The 26,154-nt window shown below is 43.4% G+C and overlaps 1 protein-coding gene across 2 annotated transcripts in view; it reads left to right on the top strand.

Annotated features, from left to right (window-relative positions):
* Positions 1–5,214: 5,214 nt before the first annotated feature.
* The window catches only part of NBEAL1 (neurobeachin like 1), a 916,399-nt gene continuing 895,459 nt past the window's right edge, over positions 5,215–26,154 (top strand). For both annotated transcript variants that reach the window (XM_086955272.1, XM_086955273.1), the window contains exons 1-2: positions 5,215–6,159; positions 10,284–10,758. In XM_086955272.1, the coding sequence (XP_086811398.1) occupies positions 10,684–10,758 (75 nt within the window). In that variant the 5' untranslated portion in view covers positions 5,215–6,159; positions 10,284–10,683. The remainder of the gene's footprint in view (positions 6,160–10,283; positions 10,759–26,154) is intronic.

A 26,154-nucleotide genomic window follows, 5' to 3' on the forward strand; every position in this document is an offset into this window, starting at 1 on the left:
AGTTCTGCTGAGCCCGGCTGCCGATCGCCTCCACCAGGATCCCCCGCTATCTGAAGGCGTCCGCCATTTCAGCACTCTTTGTGGCACTTGTCTCCAGCGCAGAAGCATCTGTTCCCTAAACCTTCGGCCCCGATCACACTTAATTGCCAGTGGCTGTCGGGCTGGAGATGAATCCCGAATTACTACTGAGCTTTTGGGGGCTGCACTGTGCTTGAATGGGTGAGTTTGGGAAGCGGGGAGACGATGCAAGGCACGTCCTACCCTCTCGCCATCTTGGCCACGCCCCTACAAAACTTTTGAGAAGTAAATCAGCATTCTTGACGTAAGTAAGATGAAAGGGTATAGTAAAAACAAATAAATCACCACAATAACGAAAAGAGAAAAAAACTATTCTCAAATTTCAGCTTTCTCTCTTTAACCAGATAACAACCCTAAGGAAATCTCCAACAACTGCAAAAACAATCCCAAAGCAAGAAGTCCAACCAACAACTCCTTAAATGGAAAAGCTACAACTGTCCAATCACCAGGTAAAAAAAAAATATTCACAATTCATTTTTCCTGACATAACTAACAACGTTTTATTTTGGATAAAAAGCTAACAAACAATTAAACATTCTCATTCCTATAGGCCATCTACACTTCTTTCTTTCTCCACAGAGGGCCAAAAATAATACATTTTTTCTTTCTTTTAGAAGGTAAAATAACAAAGGACAAATATTAAAGCAATACAGTAAAAATACATTCATATACACTTTTATGTTTCTGTTTACTACAGACCAAACACTAAAGGATTCCACTTGGAAAGCAAGTTACATCCAGTCCAGGTAGGGTAATAGGCTCCTAAAGTAAGGTGGCTACATTTACTGTTAAGAAAGATTAACTGAGCCCATGAGTCATTGGAGGTGTGTAGAGTATTTCTCATCCTATTGCAAAGGCTGAGCAGTTACTCTGGGAGGCACTGTGGATAGGACCACAGAACATAACCAGTCTGCCTCTGCAATAAAGATTGACATTCGAGAAAGTACACAAAAAATAGAATTACTAGAAACCTACAATGAACCCTGTGTCTCATTTTTGAGGGAGGTATCACAAAACAACCCCTTGCACGGCAATTACCTTTGTTTTGACCCTTAATAATAATTACATGAATTTACAGTTCACTGCACACATGAGTAAGAAGATAGTTTATTTGGATGTGGAAGTTTCAGGTCAAATGAACCAGTTAGTTACTAAGCGACACAGAAAGATACTGCTGGAAATAGCTTTTTAAATGCGGCAAGTGAGCATTCATCTAGTCTCATTCATAGTATCTCTAATGGAGAGTTAGTCAGGGCTAAAAGGAAATGTAGTACTGACAAAGAATATGAAGATTTAGGGATCGTGGTTTTAGCAACAAATAATCAACCAAGCTGTAGCCAAAGCAGGTACCCTTCAGAGATCCAATATACTCCATCCTAAACCCATGACAACTGAAGTGGGTTACAGCCAGATTAGATTCATAACAACTTTTTCAAATCAAGCATTTAGAGTAAGAAAAATCTTCAATCAAAACTGGCACATTTTAAAAACAGATCCAATTCTTGAAAGATACTTACCCGAGACACCTCAAATAACATTTAGAAGAAGTAGATTATTAAAAGATGATTCAAGCCAAAACCTTGTAACTTCGCCAGTGTTGAGGGAACAGTCGGGGAGTAGAGGTGGTTGCACAAGTCGTATGCACTGTAAAACATGTGTAAACAGCAAAATATTTACAAAAATTAAGGTACCTAGTACTAAGAGAGAATTCTTAATCAAAGGAAGTTTTGACAGTAATATAGAATTTTGTATTTATTGTCTCATCTGTCTTTGTGGCAAATAGTACATAGGGAGCACTATACATAAAGCCAAAAAGAGGGTGCTCGAACACAAGCGAGCAATAAGGCAGAATGACGAACAATACCCAGTGGCTCGCCATTTTAAGGAGAAACACAACCAAAATGAGAAAGTACTAACTTCTGTGGTCTTGGATTCAGTTCAGCCACAAGAAAGGGGAGGTGATAGAGAACGCCAACTTAGGATCCGTGAGTCTAACTATATTGCAGACTTTGAAACACTGACACCAGCCGACTTAAATTCTAGTGAGGAATTTGCTGTACATCTAGGGTAAAATACAACTGATTATATATACCCAGAGCATGTATAAAGTGCACGCATCGCAATGATGGATGAGGTTGCTTAACAAGATAGTACAGTTTGATATTTGATAGGAGGAGCTTCTTGCAGCTTTGCTCTGGAATTTTACATTTGAGATTGTAGGAAATAGTACATGTGTTTACCCCTACTAGGTTTAGCAACTTTCCTCCCCCCTCCCTTTGGTTGAGGAGCAACGAACATTTGACATTGAATGTGTTCACTAAAAATAGTCTTTAGGTTGCTGTCCACTTCAAAAATAATGACTGTCGCATTAATGCTTGTGATTTATGTACTTTTGTGTATATCAGTGTTATATTTTCTGTTTGACATGAAACTGTTATTGTATGTTAATTCATGGGAAATATGAGGTTTATCCGAAGGTCTGACTAAAAATGTAAATGATCCTCATATCAAAAGATGAAAGTGAAAAGTAAATAAATACTTAGACAATAAGATTCATTTAATGGCCTTAATCTGTTAAAATTGTTAACAGCATTTCAAAAGTGACGGTTAGTTCATTGTTTTTGCTGAGATTTGTGAGGCCCTTTTTAACCGTCTTGGGCCTAACCCCTGTTCATACTTTTACAAAGATAGAATTTTTCTGCCCAAACAAAATGCCCTTTCTGTCTGTGTCCACGTAAAAGTGAATGGCTCTCATGTGCTGTATTGTGCATTGCTTCCAGATATTAAGACAAATAGAGCCTGAGTATGGAAGGAAAGGGTCTTCTTGACATGACGACTGGGAAGGCATTGTGCTCCTACCTTGGTTATATGTCAACCTACAGCATACAAAAAGGAACCTGGCACAATGAATGCTCTTGCCTTTGTTTCCCTAGACAACTTGGAGCCAAATCGAGGAAAAGAGGAAGAACTGACCAGAATCAATTTTGGGGGAGGTCCAGGAATTTCCCACACAAAGGCTGGCACCAGGTATGTAAATGGCATGTTCAGAGCCTCTCATAAGTACGCTTATTAATCTGTGAAAGATTCAGAAGGGCTGCCCTGTTGTCTGAAGAAGGAGGCCTGCTTGCCTTGAACGCAGGTTCTCCAGACCAGAAGTGACTCCAAGTATCAGTTAGCTGACCTCCTTTTTGAGCCACAGGGACAGAGCAAGCTACCAGGGGTATCCCTGCAACTGCACAGCACCAACTGGACCTTACTGAGCTCTGTTACCAGCTTATGCTTGAGTGCGTCCCAGTCCCCAAGAGGTGCCCCCCAGGTGTATGGACCCCTGGTTGGCATCAGAGTATACTCCTACTGAGAAAAAAGTGAAGATACAGAAGTTTTGGACTCCTCGTGACTGCATAGTGACCCTCTTGCGCCGATAATTAACAGCCCGCAAAGACCACAAATGCGTAGCTCCAGAGGGATCTGCTCTTTGCGATGAAAGCGACCATCTACGACAATCTCCGACACTAAGCTCCAGTAAAGCCTGCTTTTTGCTCACACATCAACAGACAGCGATACCCGGCTCTTTGTACTACAGCAACAGTCCATAACACCAGCCCAGTGGCGTAGGTGAGAGTATGGGTGCTCCGCCCCGGACGGCAATTTTTTGGGGGGCGGTGACAAGCACAAAGAAAGTTTTCTCTCCTTTGTCATCATCTGCCGCCACCCCCGCTCATACCTGCCCAGACGTCACTGGGTGGCAAACTGAGGGATCGCCCAAGGCGGCAAAAGCTCTAGCTACGCCACTGACCAGACCTCCTCCATGCACCTACAGCCTCCCCTGTGTTCCCCCTCGAATACAATTGCCACTCTGCGCAGACTTAAATAGGTAACTCTTCAGCAGAACAAAGGCGGTCCCTGTATTCGGACTGCCTTCCATTGCAGCAGGCATGAACTTGTGACATTCCTTAAGTCCAGTGCAACTAAACAGCAGCAGCCGGCACAGGTAAACGCGGTGTGGCATGGTGGGGTGAGAGGGGGGAAGTCGTCAGATGATGGAATAGGTGTAATTAAATAAATAAATAATACCTAGTCCATCGTCTGTCGGCTTCTCCCTGCCTCGCCCTGCCCTGCACGACCCCACCGCCTTTACCTGATTCGGCCACCGCTGGAACTAGAGTGCCACTTTCTGCTCTTAGTAACTATTTTTTCCTAAAACTTTAAAAACTCATACTTCCAGTTCCGCTGATTAGATTTTCTATGTTTTGGTGTCATTTTATTTCTTAAAAGTTAATCTTTTTTTCTAAATTGGTTTGGAATGGTTCTTGTGTGGTGTTTTCACTTTATTACTGTTTGAGTGCTGCACAAATACTTTACACATTGCCTCAAAGTTAAGTTTGACTGCTTTTGTGACAAAGTACCTGAGAGTTAAACATAGATGTTTATTTAGTGAATTTTATGGCCCACCATGACAAGGAGTGTGGGTATTATTTGAGTGGGGTTTCCATTCCTCTCAACTAATAAGCCAATTTCTTTTAATATCCCTGCTAAAAAGTAATTAAGTATTATTACAGTAAAGAAAAAGCCAATTTCTTGCTATGTGATTTTTGTCCTGATTGACACGTAGATAATGTTGTTTTAAGGCTGTTTATTAAGATTCACGTCGCATAAACATCGTTAATTTCAGAAACGTATCTCGTTACATGAACATAACTACTTTGTTCCTCGCATGCTAAAGTGTCAATCAAATGGTCATTCGAAATTTCACACAAAAGCACTCAAAAAACATCGAAAGCGACACATAAGCAATCAGAAAACTTGGAAGCTATGCGAAAATTGGTTCTAGTCCTGGAAAGTATTACATTCGTGTGTCGGGGTCTTTTGAGTATTCATCTTATATTCTACAGCAATAAATCGTATTCTAGTAGATTTCTTTAGAAAGGCCTTCCGTGTACAAACGCGCAACAGCTAGGCTGACGTTTAGTCCTGGGGGCTTTTATCAGAGTGTGTGCTGGCAGATTCTTCGGTCACGTGTTTATTCCCCAAGGGGCATGCTTGGAGCTGTCACTTGTAAACCAATCAAAAGTGCTACTTCTTATTTTTTACCTCCCTGCCCAGGTTTCAGAACGAGGCGAGACACTCAAGCTACTCGCAGTTGAACGCGGAAATGAAAAGGGCTGTCAGTGGATAGGTTTCACGTCTGTCGTTTACGTTCGCTATGAGAGCGGCCATCTTTAAGAGCATACCTTTTCAATAAAATTGTATTAATAGGGTACCGACGAAATTATTTGAAGTGCGTGTGTAGGCTCATACTTCATCTGTTTGTAATAATTTTCTTACAGAGAAATAACCATCAGTAGATTTTGGCGCAAAAAAGAAAATGAGGAAACTTTTGGAAATATAAAAATACTCAGAGGAACCAAAAATTCTATTTTTGAGTAAATTACGTCATTGATACTCCTTCATTAAACTGTTTCGACAATAACGTTCCTCTAAAAAGTGGCTTTTTGAACTTTTAGTGAGGCTCATCATCATGACGTATCTGTCCTCTTGAAAAAGTGCCTACTTGTTTTAAAAATCTAGGAATTTCGGATCTCTGGGGTATTCTTTTTCACTCAATTCGTAACGGGTACTTTATCAACAAAACAATAAATACAGACAGGTCAATCAAACCTGATAATACTATGGTTGCACTTGCAAATGTAACAGTTTGAAGAAATCAAAAAAATTGTCATTTTATGGTTATTTTGCGAAGTTGTTTGCGAAACATTAGTCTCGTATCAAGCATAAATCCCTTCCCTTTTTAAAGTAGCAGGTTGACACGGCTGTCCCCTAAGCCTAAGTGGCTATACCGTCACCGGGCAGCGCTGTCAGCCGCAGGGAGTTGGCCGAGCGTGTCCAGGAATGTAGTCGGGGAGGAGTAGGCTGGTGCGTGCACGGCGCTAGCCTTTCCAAAGCCAGCTGGTGCTGGGTTACGCGCACGCGTCCCCGCTCCTCCTAACCCAGCCCCATCGCCGAGCCAGGAGGAGCAGGCAGCGGGATTCCCGCAGCGGAGCTTCTGCGACCAGAGCCCCCGGCACACAGCAGTGTAAAGGGGTGAGTACAACTCTACAGTAGTGGTTGTAGGGCGGGGATTCGGTTAGGACCCAAAGGAGGAAATGAGAGGATGCTGAGGAACAGTCAGACCCACCCTTCATCCCAGGGGACCTGGGACTTGACGCGCGTCACTGTCCGCGGCGTGTCAGAAAAGAGAAAACAAACCGTGACCCTGGTCCATAATCTCTTTTGTGCCCCTGACAAGAAGAACAACACTACTCTCCCCGTGCCTAACTCAAATACTCCTATCTTGTGTGCTCACCTCAAAGACCTTACCTTCTTCCAGCGCGTGCCTTTTGCCCACTTTCTGTCCAGCCCTCAGACCCTGCCACTAGCCGAGCCCTTTCACTCTGTGCTCACTGCCCATCGCCTGTTGCGTTACCAAACTTGTCTTCTGTACAATCCCTACCAAGCACACTCACCCTTTCCAGCTCATTGCGCATTCTCTGCTTGCCCTATCCTAGCCGTAAGAACACACGTCTATTTGTAGTTCCTATAACTCGCTGTAATCACGTGACAAAAAAAATCGCAACGTTAGTATCATAATATTAGTACTTTTGGCAACATTTACAATAGTTTGAAACTCGCATTCCGAAGAGTTTTTCCGTATTACAGAGTATTATGGGGAGCTTAGTTGCACAAGAGGCGGGGTCTAGAAGCAAGTGCAGCCATTAGATCTGTCATTATTTAAATGACAAGAACACAGGAAGTTTGGATCGGGGCAATAGGCATGCTGTTTACATAAAAAACATCAACATTGTTTTGGGTTTTGGGATTCAAACTACAGAGCGTATCTCCATATTTATCCTCGGTTAACTTCTTTGTATTGTTCATTCGATTGACCTCACCTGCTGTGGCCTATCCTTTGTCTTACTAACGGTGAAATCATGGCAGTTGTGACCTCTTCCTATACAAGCGTACGACTAGTGAACATTTCATTATTGGCATGTGGGACCCACACTTGTCCTACCACCAGATAGGCTGATCTGCCTTTCAGTCTTCATGTGAATGTGGTTTGTTGAGTTTCATGTTTAATAGTAAGTCACCACTCAATCGTAGTTCTTTTAAAAGCCATGTAGTATTTTGTTCGGAATAATGGGAATGAAAGAGTAGTCGGATCCAGCGGCTAGTGAGTTTTTAAATGTGTATTTCCTATTGCGATCCTCCTTCTCTGTTAGTGTTACAAGATATTGTTGGTGCAGTTATTAGTCTTTTGAAGCGACCTATATTTTGACATTTAACCTTCGCTCTCCAGCATAGGAAAGAGCAGCTGTAAACGGCAGAGCACATGACCAGTGAGACATTCTTTACCTGTTCGTAGACTGTGAATGTGTGGCAGAAAGCAGAGGTATTTGTGCGGGTAGTGTCACAAGATGTACAGTTACTGCCGTCCACGCAGCACTTGCCTTCAAGAAGGTTATGACATGTTTTTTTTTTATCGCCTTGGAGCTTCCTTCTCAGTGCCATCCTTCATGGACCCATTGTGGCCCGTGGGGGAATTCCCACATAACCTCAACAATGTCATTATGTGTTTTATGCAGAGGTGGCCTTTTGTGTGTGGCATTTTTTAGATCTAGCTTGGCCATGCAGATCTCAGTAAGCCTTATTTGGAATCAGTTATTTCAACTATACATATTGCGGGCGTTGGCTCTCCCCAGAGGGGTGTTAGTCTCCCCCTCATGCTATTGGCTACTTTGTAGTATTCCACCTTCCAGCAACTCCTTCCATTATAATACACCAGGGATTATTTTAAATTCGAAAAGTACCGAAGCATAACACTGTTTGTCACATTCAGTTCTTTATCTACTTGGTGCACAATATGCAGGAAGTAATCCTTTCTGTTCGTTTTTCCATGCCCTGGCAAAACCAGTAGGGCAGGCTTTACTGTAGTAAACATAATTTTTGCATGCAACATGCTTATAAAACATTTGTGAATGCCTGTGTTTACATGTACTGCTACAAAAAAGCCAGAAGTATTGTTTCTGGCAGTGTTTGTTTCTCTCTTGGCACAGTGGCAGGTGGTGCGATAAGTGACCATATCTTAAAGATATGTGGATATTTTAAATCAACCATAATGTTTTAAACCTTAAGTTGCATTGCTGTGCCTGCTTGAACAGTGTTGTGTTATGCTGGATTTTGTAGCCTACTGTGCCTTTTTGAGCGCACCTTCAAAAGACCCATGGAATAAGTAAGTATATTTGGAAATTTGCCACAGGAACAGTTGATGGACTCTCAGTTGTGATGCCTCTTTTAAAATGTTAGCACCAATAGCTAGTATCATAAAGATGTGTTGTAATTTCATAATTTTGTCTTAATGCAGTCTGTTAATATTGGCCTTTAAAAAGATTGCCCAAATCAATTTTTGTACTCTAGTTATTTCTAACATTATTTATCTGAACTTATTCAGAGATTGGACCAAGTTTATTATGCCATTTTAATTTATTAAGTGTTTTACAATATGCTGTATGTCAAATGTGTAAGGGTGTTGTAGGGGGGCATGAGGGGTTGAATGTGATATATTCTCAGATGCCTAATCTCTCCAAAACCACTGCGACTTGCCTGATATTTTAATCCCCCCTAACATGAGAAATTTCGGAGTAAAGACTTATCAATACTTTAATACAATTTGTTATGTTGTTTGATTGCAATGTACACTCTGTTGTCTCACTCACCACAGTCATCTACGAAAACTTCAAGTCCCAATCCCTGCTGCCGACAGCATCAACCTGCGCACACCTTCAAACACTAAACCTGAATACCTGTTAACCCACTGTGACCCACTCACAACTCAAGCTACAATTTCCATCAAGAACACCGTCCACTTGGGAGCGCCCACCGACCCATGTCTCCACCACATCTTTAACCTCTGAAGCAAGACGATTGGTGACAAACTCAAGAAAGTCCTGAACATCTCCATCACCTCGTCCTCCTTCCCTGAGGACTGAAAACATGCTGAAGTGAAGTGAAACTGTCTGCTGACCTAGCAGAACTGAATAACTACTGGCCCTTCTCCCTGCTCTCCTTCGCAGGGAAGGTTCTCGAAAAGGCCATCAACCAGCAAATCACTGAACACATGGAACACATAACCTCTTGGACCCCTCTCACTCTGGATTCCATGCCAATCACAGCACCGAAACAGCCCTGATTGCAGCCACCGACCACTACAGGACCCTCCTCAGCCACAACAAAAGGCAGTCCTCATCCTACGGGACCTGTCCGCTCCCTTCGACACTGTCTCTCGCCACATCCTGATCAACAGACTTGACCGCATCAGAATCCAAGGAAATGCCCTCAAATGGATCGCCTCATACCTCACTGGAAGAACTAGAGAATCCATCTCCCAGCGTACAGCTCGGAAACCAAGGAGATCTGCAGCATCCCTCAAGGATTGTCAAAGGGACCCACATCACACCACACCTCAAGAAACTACACTGCACCACCCCACCCCCCCAGGTTCGGAAGAGATGTCACTTCAAGATGTTGACCCACGCATACAAGGCCATGCACGACAAAGGACCAGTATACATCATCAAACACATGGCCTTCTACAGACTGACCAGACACCTGCAATCCACCCCCCTCTTCATTGCAGACACCCCCTGGATCTGCTGTGGAAACTGCATAGGGCACTTGGAGTCCAAGTCTTGGAACGGCCTCTTCCTACACCTCATCGCTCCATGAATTCAGGAGGGAACTCAAGACCTGGCTGTTTGAATGAACAGATCACTACACAGCAGCTTACACTCTCTAGTACCTTGAAACCCTCACAGTTGAATTGCCGTGCTCTACAAATCCTTCATTGATAGACTACGTGTTGGTCAATGTAATGGTGTGGTGTGCCTTGTGCCCTCTTAGCAGTTTGGGTAGCACAACATAATACTATCCGCGGTGTTTTATTGGGGTGAAAATAAGTTCATTAAAACCACCTCTTTATGAAGGATTTTTTCTGAAACCCTTGTTTATCAAAATATGCATGATATGCATGAAAATATGCAGTGCCAGTTTGACTTTCCACTGCATTGTCAAGAGTCTCTTGGGAAGACTATGTTATTATTCATAAGAGTATTTGTTTTATTCAGACGTTTTACACAATGTAATTGTGGTGTCATTTCTATTTCCTTTAGATAAATCATCAGATGTAGATCCTGAGATTTCCACCACGACTTTGTTCCTTGTGTGAAAATACCATTTTCTATTGGATAAAGTTTTCGTATCGTTGGGAGATGATCAGCAATTTCAGTTCCTTGCGTGGTCGATGAGTGTTCTGTGGCTGAAAACCTGAATGATTTTTCTTCTCAACCTATCTAGTGTTGACAACTTTCCTCAAAGTCCAGGTCTGCTTTGGCGGCGTTTCTGCTCCACCCTAAATGGTTCCCTTGGGACAGGATTGTCTATTGAGAGGGGGAGGACAGTCTGTGTTCGTCCTCTGCTTGACTGGGAAGATTTTCGGAAGACTGTATCATAAACCAACCAAAGAAGCCTGAAGACAACAAAATGAAGACCCCTGGATCTTAAAGAAAATTTATGAGAAAAGGGCGTGGTGGAGATATGGCGTCCAGCGAGAGGCTCTATGAACTCTGGATGCTTTATTGTGCCAAGGTAAGTGTTGCCATTTTTGATATCCTGAAGGATTGTTGATTTCCTTTTAGTTATTTTTCATACATATGGTTTCATGGAACCTTGTTTTGGGCAAGGACATCAAATTAGCCCAAAATCACCAATTATTGTGATGATGTTTCTGTTCTTCTTTGATAGAGTTATTATTTCGTTGCTTAACTGAAAAGTTTCTTGACGTATTTCTGTGCACAGTTAGTTGTTCTGATGACTTTCAGTGTAAAAAACGACCTACTACACATTGCGTGTCTGTTACACTTTGTTGACCTCGAGGTTGTCAGATTGTCTTTTATTTATTCACAGAGATCGGTGACTGCTTCTGATGGTTGTATTTTGCTCAATTGAAACCTCCTGATTGTTTTTGTTAATCTGCTGTACTCCCAAAGCAGCTCGAAGCAAATGCTTAATTAGATAACTAAACAGTGCTGCTTTCATAAAATAAAAGGTGTTTCTGGTGGCAATACACTTATCAAAACATTTTGAGAAATGTACCCCATGGTGTGGTTTTCTGCATGCAGTGCCGTACAAATATTTCATTTTTAATTCATAAAAGCTCCTTGATGGGAATGTGAATTGGGATTTGTTTGTCGGTGCCTGCTCTATAGAATATTTGTTTTAGTCCTCTCTGTAGAATACAGTAGATTGGTACTTTCCCCTCTCAGCATAGGTGTACCAAATCACGTGTCATGGACCATACAACCTTGGATAGAGAATTATTGTATTTATTTGTAGGTTCTGGTGAGGCTTTTAGGACAATTTTGGAATGACATTTAAGTGATAGCAGTGAGGCCAAGCCAAACTTAGGATATAAATCAAACTCTTCTACTAAATGTATTTTTGAATACACAGGTGAAATTGGAACTTTGATTCTGTTTGACAGTTGTATTCTATGAGCTTCACTACATATGTGCTGTTCAGCAGTGGTGGTGATGCAGGTATTGATTGTTTTTTAATTTGCTTGATGCATTGATAAAAGTTAGCTTTTATCACTTTATAATGTATACTGTTAGCTTCTTGAACACCCGCTTAAACACTGCCTTGCTTTGGTTCTTGGCCTGTCTGTCAGTTTGCTACTTCTCTGCCAGAGACGATGTTCTGCATTTACAGTGTTAGAATGTCAGTTTGTTTAGGGAGAGAATACTCCAATTGCAGTGGTGGCTGAATATTGTGCTACCTAGATCCTGGTAGGGCATCATTTGCACCACGATACTTAAGAAGGGAACTGCCCAAATATATACAGGAGTCCGTGAGCCTTTACACACACACCCCATTTTACAAGTAAGTAGCAGAGGCTCCATAATTGAGTATCATCAAAGCCAAAACTCCGAGATTGCAAAATATTTAACAGCACACTTGCTTCATTATCGAGATGGGCGTAACAAAATTACATCACATACATTTCAGACATGTCACTCAGCTCATGCGAAAAACCTTAATGGCAGACACCGATTTCTAATAAGACTGCCGAAAAGTAAAATTGAGAGCCCATAGGCGTGCTGCAGAAACCCCTAAATAACTAAGCAGGATCAGTAGATGAATGAACAAGAAATATGCCTTTAAATGTTATTTTTATCTTGTCACATTTACTGAACGTTTCTAGACAGAAAGCAAATGTCAGGCAATGTCTTCTAACACATGGCTGCTTATTCTTGTAACATGGTGATTGGTGCTTGCTTTCTCTGGCGGCAGATGTTGATAGCAAGATTGTGAGAGGATTTTGCAAAGTGAACTAAGGGTACAGGGAATGTGAAAGGAAAGGCTGTAGAATGTCGGTTTTTGTAACACAGAACAGTTCTATACCTGTAAAATAACTGTGCAGATATTTCAGAATATATCAGCTGATGGGGAAGCACAAAACACGTTTTGGAATTCGAAGTGTGAAGGAAACAGATTTTAATAGAATAAAAACATTTCAAGATACTTTACTTGGTGATGTGTAAATGGTAAATATTTGCTAAACATGGATTTCTACATTTTATCATTTGTGCGCTACATCGTTTTATCAGTAAAACTGCATGTCAGTGCAAATGGTGAGGCAAATTAAATGGAAAATGTGCCTTCTGTAAATGATAGCTCACTACCACACCATGTTTTAGTAATATATTTGCGACCTTATGCTCCAAAATGCACCACAGCTACATACTATATCGATGCCACTCTCCTGCCAAATTCACATGCTCATCATTTGAGATGGTGTGTGTGTGTATATGTGTATATATATATATATATATATATATGTGTGTGTTTGTTCGTTGGGTGACACTTAGATTTTTCACGATCCCGACACCTTTAGTGATGTAACGTTGATGCCAGCACTCCCACTCTGAAAATTGTTGCAGCACCAATGTTTAGAGGTTTCAAAATCGTTTAGCTGGTCTGATCCTGTGATTAGACGCAGCTGGTGGGTATGCATTTATAATGTGGGTTGCATGTAATTTAGACCACACAGATATACTGTTGTTAAAGTGCCTTGATCATAATTGAGTCGTCCTACTATGAAATTAGTGAAAACGGCTTCTAGGCAATTTACCTATTTCCGCACACGAGAGAGAGGAGATTGTACATGGAGATGGAAGGTTAATAATGCCTCAAAATATGTAGTAAAGAAAGATTAAAAACATTTCTCCTGAAATGTGCTCTTATGTACAATCTGTGTTTGCATATTAAATGTTCTACTCGTGTGGAAGGCTGTATTATGTTTTCTACAACAATACTTCTGTTTCTTGCCAGACGTGTAGTCAAACGTACAGCTGCCACAATTATACTTATTACCAAAAAGGCAGTTGGCTAGGGATAACCAGGCAGGCAAGAATACATGTACAGTATCAGAAAAAAAGTAGAAAAGCAGAGGAAATTTAGCTTGAAGAGCCGCAATCTCATGTATATGTCCACCAAAATAGATATCTAGTATAAGATGTGTGCTCACCATCACAAGTTATTAAAACCATCTCCTGGGCAACTATACAAGCTTCTTCAGGGAATGGCCTGGATTAATGCCCTGGTACCAACCACAGTTGTTAATTGCAGGGAAATAAGGCTTACCAGTTCCCTGCATTGTTTCTTTGGATTGTGCAAGGAATGATTTTTAGTAATTAGAAGCAGCTTGGTGGTAGATTACATCAGTGAAAAATCGGGATTTTTTGTTTAAAGGGGGGAGCTCACGTAAAAAATGTTGTCCTCTTCTACAGTGTGTCTATGACACCATGTGACCGGACTAACATCAGTGATAATGGGAGTTTCCGTTTTCTCCACTGACAATACGGCCTTCAAATGAAATATTTATACGTTGTCCTTAAGGCGTTGTGGTGAAGTAGTGTGGCTCACTGGTTAGAGGCGGCAGACCCGAGAGCAGAGGACGGCCCGGGACCAGGGTTCGATTCCCGGCGCGGCAGGATTCTGGACCAGGGTCAGCGGGCTCGATAATTCTCTCGCCTCGGTGCCCACTCTGATCAGCGATCGCACTCGGCAACTCTGGGCATTAGCTTGCCTCATCTTCACTAACGGCCCCACCAGACCGCCGGGGATGCCTGGAGATACCCATTAAGGGACCATCTCTCAGGGAAGCCAGGAAGGGTTTCGCAGAGGTCGAAGCGCCTTGGGACCCTACGGGTAAGTAGTGCGCTATATAAATGCCTATACATTTACATTTACATTTACAAACCTGCTTGTCTGACTCTCAATCTGGTTTCTGGCAGAAAAGTTCCTCCAACACAGAAAGTCACCCCATGCTGCTAGAGTGCCTCGGGCTCAATAGCTTGCCTTGCCTGCTGGTCCATTAGTGTCACTGCCAGCGGCTTCTGAAAAACAGTCCCATCAACCTGACTAGGATCCTGAGACATACTGGCACTTAACAAAATGATAAATACTTTTTGACAAGTAATGTGCTTCCCCCTAAAGTTACCACACCCAGCACTTGTGACATGGTGCTGGTGACACCTTTCCTGCCAGATCCAAGAGCCCGACCTTTGTAGCTATCATTGTAACTGTTGAAAAGTAAATCTTCCTATTTCTTCTACACTTTGTTTTTATGCAGGCCGATAAAACCAGTAGCAACTCATAGAGCTTTTTATAAAGTACATAAAAGTAGCACTTTTAAAAATTCTATATTTGTCTTTTCATCCCATCTAGTATACACAGCAGCAAACAAATTTGTAATGTGTTCTCCAGGGACTTAATGTTGTACTATTTACATAGTGCACCTTCTGTCATTGACGTGGATGTCCCATTTCAAAACTGTTAACTTTCTGACATTTCCAAACTTTATAGCTTCACCAAACCATATTTACTACTGCATTTAGCCGATTTCACTCCGTCCATTGATATTCATCCTCGCCACCCAAGAGTATTTGAAACAATAATGAACGTCCTCTGTAAATTGAAGGGTAATTAGCTTGAGCCTTTTGGGGTCTAGTAAAAAGGTACTGCTGTTATAAGGGTGAGTAGTAGCAATATCATATTTCAGTTTACGATATAGTTGAGTCCAGTCTTAAATTATCACCATCCACCTTTGTGATCCGTACGTCGAAGGTTTGAATCCCAACCTCTCGTCCTTCAGAGATCCATAAATGAGTGCCATTTTGAAGTGGTTGATGCCTAACAGTTTAGAGCGGTCGACTTTGAAGCTGGGGAACCGGGTTTGAGTCTCGGCAGCAACACTCAACATTGTGTGATTCTGGGCAAATCACTGAGTCTCCCTGTGCCTAACAAAAACATGAATGTGCCCATCTGTAATGCAACTGGTGCTCATATAAAGCGCTTTCATACCTTCGGGTCGAGTTTGCGCTATGGATAATTGGGGTCGAGTTTACGCTAAGGATACATGGTCCGTGACTGGCTACCCGCCCCTCCCAGCTCCCACACCAACCTTGAGGAATTACATAGCAAGTTGTCTTTGGAAGGCGGGGGGTCAGGGACCCCTCGGCCGTATTTATTATATAAAACAATACAATTTTTGCATATCAAAAATGACATTCACATGTTAGAATACAACATTTCCGGACATTAGATTTACAGTATTAAAGACAAGTATCCAAGGCTAACCTTAACAAAAGTCTAATACAGCGTGTTTCCTATCCGAATCTAACATCCTGCCTGAAATTTGCATTCTAACATTTCTGGCCCGACGGCAAGGTCGCTAACCGGTGTCAAGTCCTACTACCACGCCCTTACCTACAGGTGCACATGCGCGACAGGGGATGCCTACCCCGTCGGCATCGTGAACTCCATTTAACCAATAAAGAGGGCCCTTACACTCTGCGTCATAAGCTGACGTCATGGTGTATGTGCGGGGTGGCTACTGGCCTAAGGAAAGCGTGACTCCCTCCCCCGCATTTTTAGCAGCTAGCGGATATACCTGCCCCTGAAGTTCTAGAAGGGACCAGTGGCCCCTCCCCCTGGGCCGCCGCCTCCGTGGATGGAGACGCCCCCCTTAGGACCTTAAATTGCTGCTCACCGATCATGACCTTACTGCCTGACCACCCCTTAATAAATACGACGGTGGACCTAGAGAAAAAGAAAACCTAACTAAAGGACAACTACACTCAACTACACCATTACGACCAAGGCATGCAATACTACTAAGGGAAAAAAGGCCTAAGCACACAGCACAATACATCATAGATTTTAATTACAGCTATATAACGGGAAAAAAGGCCTAAGTAAATATAAAGCATCACTGCACACAAGAAATCACAGTTGGAACGGGAAAAAGGCCTAAGTTCAAATAGTCATGTCCAAATATCACACTAACGGGGAAAAAACGCCTATGTTACAATTTCATATCATTTCACTCCTACTTGCTTAATAGCTTGCATTTTTGGGGCTGGTGGGTGGGGAAATTTACGGCCCCGAACGTGGGGGCAACGAGGTGTGCAGGGAGCGAGCCAGGGGCAAAGAGGGCGCCCAGCTCGCTCCTTGGCCCTCTTAACTGCCCATTGCCCCAGGGGGTCGCCGGCCCAGTTGGCCCGCCCCCGGTCAGCCCGCCCCTGTGACCCGGAAGCTAATTAGCCGCTTCCGGGTCACGGGGCCGGCTTCAGCCTATAGGTGATGGGGCGCACCGCGCGGGTCATCGCAGCGCGACACACCCCACCACCCAGAGGCCGGAGGAGGGGGGGGGGGCGCGCCGCACCACCATGTGGGCGGGAGGGCCGAGCGGCCCCCCCTTTTCAATTGTATGTATGAAAAAATTCCTGGAAAACTCTAATGATAAAAGCACGATATATATAGTTGATTATAATAGCATTTCTGTTATGTTCTGAGGTGGATGATTTTGCATGAAGGAATAACTATAATGCCATAGTTGCCATAGAGAATGGTTTGCTTGCCATAGATACCGGAATATATCCAGCAGATTTTCCAACGCTTTCTACCTTGGTTAGGTTAGTCTTTCTCCAATGAGGTCATATTCTTTGTCTGTGACTTCACTGTGTTCGTTCTACAGCCATTAAATAAGTGTCACCCTCTGTGATGCTGTTTGCCTCTACTTGTCAGTGTGCAGTGTAGTGCAGACCGCAGGAAATCAATGCGTTGGACCGGCTCCAGAGCATTAAAGATACCAAATGAACCTCTTGCTGTTGGAGCATGGCCTCTGCTTTTCCATTGTCGTTGGATACCTTTCTGAAGTGTGCACAGTTCTCAACACCTTTGCTGAGTTTTCTGACCGTATTTTCTTCAGTGCACTCTTAATCTGTGTTCGGTTGAGTGCATAGCTCACCTGCCATTTAGCCGCTATCACCGATGAAACATTTGTGCTGTAGGATCCCATCCCCCGAGTGAGTGCGTGCTCCCCAAAAACTCCAGTCTCCGAGATGTGCACACACTACAGAAATATAAAATCATTTTGCTGTGTGAGCGATACAGCCTAAAGCAAACATCCGTCTTTTAGACTTCTCAGATTGGTAGCTAGATCAGATAATCTGAGCTCTAGGGATATTACACGCTTCACAATGACAGTCAGTTGCTGACATTTGGTACTATGACTAACACCGAAATTTAGGTTCTTCCTAAAACCATTTTCTTTTTCCTGTCACGTGGTAGCGAATGGTTGGTTGAAAAGTGGGTGTTATCCAACTTGCAGCTATGCAGATTTACTAACAAAGTTAAGTGGGCATTGGTCGAGGAGGGAGGATCAGTGTTGATAAATAAAAGATGACTGTACATGGAGACAAGCAGTCCTATTTGCATGCCTGCTTCCGTGCATTAGTTCAGCTCTGACTTTGCAGTTACGCTATGGTTATCCCCTGTGTGTGATCCTGACCTTTTCAAATCTGATACAGTATTTGTCTCACTATCGTCTAATTATCCTTTAGGCCACCCCTCCTGCTCATATCTTTGATTTACTAGCCATCTACTTTTGTTTGCTCTGTTCCTTCTTTTGGGTAGTTTTTAATCTTTAAATTACATGTAGTGCTTATTAGCCTTGGCCTCCAGACTCACTTCCCTTCTGATCCCTGTGGTAGACCTTAAAAAAGATGAGCAAGAAGATTGATAGAAATTGGGGCAGCACTTGTTTGGTATGAGTAAAGACTCATGGGATCACCAGTTAACTGGGCCAGAAAGGCCAGGGGACCATGTCAAAATAATGAGAAATTGGTATTTAGAAAAGATCATTGACAAACCCAAAAATAAGGCTGGTAGCCAATGCCAAACCTATTGACTTTGTCACTGTTTACTATAAGAGTGCTGCCAGTGTCCTGTACCATATCCCTTTTTTTAGTTACGCCTACAGTAGTGTAGGAGTCACTCCTCTTTTATGTAGAACTCTTCAATGGTCTGCTTTATGCACATTGCAGTCGCATTGGCATGTTCCAGCTAGTGCAAGCTCTGGGATTTCTGCCACGGTTTAACTCCAAATGTTTATAAAAGCCTTTTCTCTCACTCCCCAAACATGTGTTTTTTATTCTACACAGAGTTTTACTGTTAACTACATGTACATCCGTTGGAAAGCCTAGAGATGAGTCCTTTAATGACATCAGATGAGGGTGGGGTGAGTTGGTGTGGTCAAGCAAGTGCACCAGGCTGTATTTTCTCAGTGACTTCATTTATGGTTGAAAGCTATGCTCAAATACAAGATTTAACGGGCTAATTCCGTAAATTTGTTGGTATAGCAGAGCACTTTACTCCTGCCCTTTTGAGAGTCTCCTGTCTTCCAAATTAGGCGATATCAGTCGGCCCTGCGAACACCTCTCAACATTAGAGGAAACTGCCGTCACAGTGGATCCTGTCAATGTATTAAACACTTGATGGATGTACCGTCAAAATGATGGTACTGTCCGTTAAACTTTTAACATGTTTTTGTATTTTCAAATACAAACCCCCCCCCCAAAAGATTTTAAAAATACAAACACTAATGACCCTCCAACCAAGGAAGTGAAAAATGGCCATTCGACTCCCCATTTTAAATTAGGTGGACAGTTGAATTGCTAAATCTTCGACGGCTCGACAGATTAGGGAGTATGTCAGCGACCAAGACTGAGTAGTGTCTGTTGCTGGAGTACTTAAGGTACGCCTGCTTAAAAATCAGGTGGGTGGAGCTTTAATTTTGGCGGAAAGGACACTTGTTGCAGTTGCGACAGAGTACCTTCTCTGCCAAACTCTAAATCAGCCCCTATGTGCCTAATTGGGTCGTCCATCCCTGAGTTTTTAACCGAAAAATTGCAAATGGTGTCTCTTTAGTTGCTCTGGTTGCCCTTAGTACCTCGGCACTTTAATTTGTCGTCCTCTCTTGCTATTTGCCCTTGTTTTTTTTACACCTATTTTATTTGCATTTTATACATAGGCATGTTAGCACATAGGAATTCAGCATTATTCTGTTTCCACATTCCGTTGCTATGCAGGTCGCATTTCTCGTTATCAAGTACAGGTTCAGGTTTATAACGCATAATACAGAGTATATTTAACACAACATTCTGAGTCATTGTGCCAAGACCCTATTTTGCTGCTATTGTCATAGCTGTGCATCTCCGTATATGTGCCCTATACATTCATGTCTCTTTCATTTATAAACCGACCTGCTCAGGCAGGGGAGTATCTGTGGAAGATAACCAAACATTCATGCTGAGAGTTTAAACTAAATTTATGCAGAAGAGTGACGGGTATGTGTACCAGAATTTTTTAATCTGGGATGTCTGCTAATCTGCAGCTTGTGGCTGGGGGACTTTCCAATTATATCCAGTCTCACCATATGGCTTGCGTCTTGTGTTTTTGTGGTGCGTGCTCGTATTGGGGGGGAAAGGGTTGCTATCATCAGTACGGGTACGGGGGGAGGGGTTCTTAGCAGGTTTCAGCCAAGTAGTTTCTACTAGCCGGTCGTGTCCCCGCTTGCCTTTCCTTCTCTACCTGTCTGTGTCGGATGCTCCTAGGCTATCAATATTTCTTTCCATTGTTCGGCAGTGGGGCGTTGCCGCAGTCCCTTTAATTCCTCCCTGTTCAGGACTATACTCTCTGCTCCGGCCCAGCTGATTACCTCACAGTCCCAGGCTCCTACCCGTGGCTCAGTAGCAGACTACCAGGCCAGTGCTATCGTTCTTTTGGCCAACACCATGGCCAGGTCTATAAATCTATTTCCAACTTTTCGCTTGGGCGGTTGGGAAAGAGCCCCAGTAAGCAGACCTGAACCGTGGAATTTAATATAGGCCCCAAGGTATCCTTGATCATGGATAGTATTGCATCCCAGCATGTGCGTAACCCAGCACAATTCCAGGTAATGTGGATGAAGTCTGCATCACTATGGTTACATCTTAGGCAGCTATGCAATTCCCCTGGATATGTAACGTAGAGGCGGTGAGGTGTCATATAGGTCATGGGTACAAAATTGAATTGTGTATATTTCAATTGTGTGTTGCAGGAGACCTTTTTAGGAGATGCAAAAACTTTGCGCCATTCAACATCCATATGTTCGCTATCTATGATCATTTCCCACTTTCTCTGCAACATGTGTAGCGGGGTGAGGGTCTCACTGAGCAATGCGCCATATAACCATGTTACTTGATGTCCAGCTGTGCCTAGGGTGATCAATGAGTGTAATACAGTATATGTCTACGGTTCCTCCCCGCCCATTCCGCATAGCTTTCCAAAAGTGCGTGTCTGTGCTTCATATTGTAGAAACTGGCCCAGGGGGAGTATACAATTGTCCACCAGTTCTTCAAACGGGATCAATGTTTTCTCCTGGTAGCAGTCACCTACAGTCTCTAACCTGGCCTCTGTCCAGTTTGTCAATTGAACTGTTGTGAATATCGATTGTGGATCACTGTGGGGTAAGTCAACCAGAGGCAACACTGGGGTGTACATAGGGAACACAGTCAGTTTGGCCATGCATCGTTTCCAGCATTCAATCAATCAATCAATCAAGGAATTTGTAAAGCGCGCTACTTACCTGCTGTGTTGTGCAAAATTGACCGGTAAGGGACTATGGTTGTGGAGTTGAGCAACTTAGCCAGTAAGAGGTAGGAATGCGTGTTGGGTTTCATCAAAAAAGTCCCTTCCGTGTTCACTCCCTCTAGCCATTGTGCATCCAATGCAGCTGAGCAGCCAGGAGCTAGAGCTCAAAGTCCGGCACCCCCAGGCCTCCCTCCACCATGGGGCATTGTAGCATCTTCAATGACACTCTCTGCCGCCTGTATTCCCATATCAGGTCCTGCAGCAGAGAATCCAACTGTCGAAACCACCCTGTGTGCATCAAGGCTGGCAAGTAGACAAAAAAAAGGAGACTGGGTAGCATGACTATTTTTATCAGGGAAATCCTGCCCATTATGAGTAGTTGCAGGGTACGCCAAAAGAGCACACATGACCAGATGGAGCGAAGTGCCCTATCTAGATTGACCTCAATCAGATCGTCCACTGGAGTGTAAAATATGAATCCAAAGATATTTAAATATGTTGGGTACTCAATTAAGATCGACAGGTAGGGCCGCAGGTCGGGGTAGGGGTCCAGCCATTGGGGTTAGGTAAGTTTTATTTTTATTGACCCATAGGCCAGATAGTAGTTCAAAACGAGCCAGAAGCTGTAGAGCTGTATCAGAACCCACCACAGCGTCTTTCAAATAAATCAGACGGTCGTCTTCAGGAGGGAAATGGTATGATGCCGCCCATCCACTGTAAGTCCCATACCTCCACCCCACTGTCGAAACAATGCAGCTAGTGGTTCAATTGCTAAAGCGAATGAAAGTGTGATCATGTATTGTGCAGATACTGTTTTACCCATCTTAACTCCTGTCGTAGGACATGCATAAAAAAGTTGCACCCATTTCACCCACCCTTCCGCGAGGCCCATGCGTATCATTAACGCAAATAGGTAATCCCAGCATATTGTATCAAAGGCCTTTTCCAGGTCGATTGAAAAGATAGCAGCCCTTGCAAAGGATCGTGCTTCGGAATGATAGAGCAAGGACTAAGCACGGAGAAGAGACTTCGCAAATTATAGGAGTTATTACGGGACAGGATAAAACTATTTTGGTCAGTATGTAAGAGGGTTTTCATATGTTGGAGCAATCCGAGCACCAAGATCCTGCTGAGTATCTTGAAATCCATATTGAGCATGGAGAGTGGTCTATAATCCACCATCCAGGCACCCAATGCTGATGTTTTGGGGAGCGGGATCACAAACGTGTTTTACATAGTTTCGGGGAGGCCTCCAAGTCGGATAGACTGAGCATACATGGGTCAATAGGTGTGGTGCCAGATTGGAGCCCTACCTCGAGTAGAACTCCATGGGAAGGCCGTCCGGTCCCGGTGTTTTACCTGTAGCCATGGTTGGGCCTCCCATCGTGCCTGTCTGTCTAGCGATCGGAGTGGTACGGGAGCTAGAAAATCTCTAAGCTCCAACTGTGGAACTGACGGGGGCTGCATATAACGTCTCATAGTATTCGCGGAGCGTTAATTGCTTCTGGGTGATAGACGGATATGCCTGTTTTAGTCTGAGCGTGCGTAATCGGTGTCCCTTGGGTCTCTGGCCTGATCAACCACGCTAGTAGGCAACCAGCTCTTCCCTCCTCCCCCTGGACTCTATCTAGGTCTTCCTTATAATCATGACATCACAACCTCTCCAATGTATCATTGTAGCACGTTTGCATCTCCTGCAGGCTTTTTGAGACAGGGGCGTGTAGTCCCTGTGCGTTGTCTAGTGTTTGTAGCTTATCCTCTAAGTTTAACAATTCCTGATGAAGTTCCCTCTGCACTCCAACCCACTAGCCCAGGCAGTGTCCCCTCAGCACTACCTTCAACGCCTTCCACTCCACGAATGCTATGGTTCCAGTGTGTGCATTAATAGGGAAAATGTCTCAATAAGGGTGCTTGAGGATTCTCTGAATGGAACATCTTCCAACATCAGAGGGTTGAGTCTCCATAAAGGAATCTGGGTGGGTAGGTGCCGTCATAGGGGCTGGTGAATCATCAATAATGGCCTGTGGTCCGAGAAGGTCCGCCCCAGGTATTTAGTATGTATGATGGAGCCACTAAAGGCTGGTGTACACAGGAAGGTGTCCAATCTTATGTTTAATTGGTGTATAGGGGAGAAGAAAGAATATTCCCTGTCTTCCGTGCGCTGTACCCTCCAGATATCTATTAACCCCCAGTGGTTTTTCCAGTCTCGAACCCTCAATACTGTGTGATGAGTCTGCGTGCCTGGAAAGAGGGGATGGGAGCGTTCCACTGAAGTGTCTGCAACGCAGTTAAAATCACCTCCCAACACGGCATGTCCCCCCATTAGGTCGGCCATCTGGGCTGAGAGGCGAGCAAGGAAGGCCACCTGAGCCTGGTTGGATGTGTACACACTGCCGAATGTGACATCACGGCCGAACAGCTTCCCCGCGAGGAGCAGGTATCTGTCCTCCTTTTCTATAAAAGTGTGTATTGGTTCAGAAGGGACCGCTGCCCTTATCCAGATTAATACTCCCCGGGCATAGGCTGAGAAGGTAGTTGCAAAAATCTGCCCCCTCTATCATCTATGTAATATCTCAACTTCACCTTTAAGTAGGTGGTTCTCTTGTAGTAAGGCTATTTGAATGCCCTGTCCTCTTAGGTAGTTATACACATTGTGACATTTGATCATAGACCCCATTCCTTTTATGTTCCATTTTAGGAACTTCAACATGTGGTGTGTTGGTGGCATATACATCCAGAATATACTCCAGCGTCTAGAAAATAAGAGAACAAAAAAAGAAGTTCCTACTAAGAATCAGAATTGTGAAATGGCAAATAGACATAAAAATGTATGTATATGGATTCCCATCATTCACCAAACCTGGTGATCAGCTTCATCATTTGGGTATCCTTTGGTGTGCAAAATGACAGACTAGCTCTATAAACATCAGAGCTTGCGACTGTCAGGAAGGTGTATTTACCAAGATGAGCAAGATAGAATATGTGGGACCAAGTTTTTTTGAAAGATTTTTTAAATGCAGTGCAAAATAGTGGGGTGCAAAGTTTTAACAAATAGCTGTCCTAAGCAGGACCACTCCTGCTTATGAAAGCTATTTGTTAAAACTAGTCCTGGCGTTCACGTTTTTAATCCTTTATCGTGACTGACACGATTAAGAATTGTTAGTCTGTTCACGCACCAATTTTATATCTTTGCACCCCACTATTTTGCACTGCATTTAAAAAATCTTTCAAAAAAACTTGGTGTCACCCCTAATTACAATGAAATCATGAAAATATCACACATAACAATCTGAAACCTTGGCAGCTATGAAGATGCAGTAATGAGTTCTTTAAGTTTCTTTTGGTAAATGCTGTTGTTCAGTGTTGGTGTATTCATGCTTATTAAGGTATATGCAGTGGCGGCTGCTACAGAATGGGGGTGGCGGGCGGGTTGAAAAAATAAAAAAAGATCACTTACCTCTCCTCTGTCCTCTTCTCCTTCCTGACTCTCGGCTGCACGAAGGTACTCAGCCTCCCAGACTCCCCTAAGCCAATCGTGACGCTACTGTCACCAGCGTCGGGGGGGCATTCGGGCAATGCCCGAGGGGCCGGGGTCTGAGTTCCAGCTGAGGGCTGCTTTTGAGCAGCCTGGTGGCCGATTTGGGCGGTGTCTCTGTTGTTCGACTATACCGCCAGCGGCCCAGTGGGTGTCCGAGTGGCCTTTGTGGAGGGATATGGGCACTCATTATCTCCCGTATAGCAGCAACAGGTAGAGGTGTCGCACTCCTCCTCCCTGTGACCCCAGCCCCACCCTAACATGGCCCCGTAGCCCGTACTAAAAATAAAATGATAATAACGTTGTGTTTATTATCATTTTATTTTTCCTTTTCTAAACTGCTCAGAGAGCAGTGGGGTGATGCTCTTTTGCCTTAGTGTAGGAGCCGCTGCTGGGTATATGGACGCCCCAAACGATTCTTTTTTTTTTTGTTTAACTGCGTTTGTTAAGAGATTAGTTTAGAGGGATTGTTGCTCCTTTTCTTGTTTGCAGAGGAGTACTGTATAACTTACCCAGCCCACCTCACTTTAAATTGGCTAGTTCACTGTTATCTATACGATTCTCTTGAAAAAATACAGTCTATCCTTGTTTTGTGTGTGTACATTTAAGCTCATATTTGGGAACATTATTATTTACATTTGATGTTTTATTTGTTTTCTGCATTTATTTTAAGTACTCGAGCTTCTGTATCAGGGTCTCGGTTGTACTTTCACAAATACTGACTTTTCAATCAGGCAGGAGTTGATTTTTGTTCTTATGGACGATGTTGTGAACCTGATTGCTTTGGTGGTAGAAGGTGCCGAGTTGTGAGTACAGAAGAGCTCAACACCAGTGTGTCCTTTTCGTACTGCTTACCTGAATATTTGTACCTTTTGTGCGTGATCACACACATGTACGTTTGCTGCTAGTGCAGAGGAGTGCAATAACGTAGGGAGGAAGCGTGGTAAGTAAGCTATGTGGTTACATTACATGTAGTTTTACACTTCCACGTGGAGATGTTTACGTAACTTCTGATAACTTAACAAAGTCCTTTCATTTAATGAGGTCTCTCTCCAAAGAGGTTATTTGCCTACAAGGCAGCGTAAACATGGCCCACTTGGTAGGCTTCTGCTTGTAGCAAGGGCAGTGAATGGGGCTGTGTGTGTTCCTGTAGTAATTTTCCTTGAATTGCCAGTAAGTAAACAGTGTTCTTTTGTTGGGGGCTACGCTGCTCATGGAGGGGTTAGATTGTAAGCCTATACTGGAGGACTTGTAGCTCTTTCACATTTATAAAGCATGTCTGTATCCATGAAGCTGTGAAGTTCGTGCTCCTACTGTTCATTGACGACTTGTTCCTAATTTGTGCCAGATGGCATAACTCCCTGAAGAATAGACCTTTTGATAATCGATTCCAAAACTGCTGAAAGTTATCTCTCTAAAGCTCTGCATAGTTTTATTACCAATTCAATAGGAAATACATACCATACTTA

Source organism: Lissotriton vulgaris, chromosome 2_1 (genome assembly GCF_964263255.1).
Source record: "Lissotriton vulgaris chromosome 2_1, aLisVul1.2, whole genome shotgun sequence".
Taxonomy (NCBI): Eukaryota; Metazoa; Chordata; class Amphibia; order Caudata; family Salamandridae; genus Lissotriton; species Lissotriton vulgaris.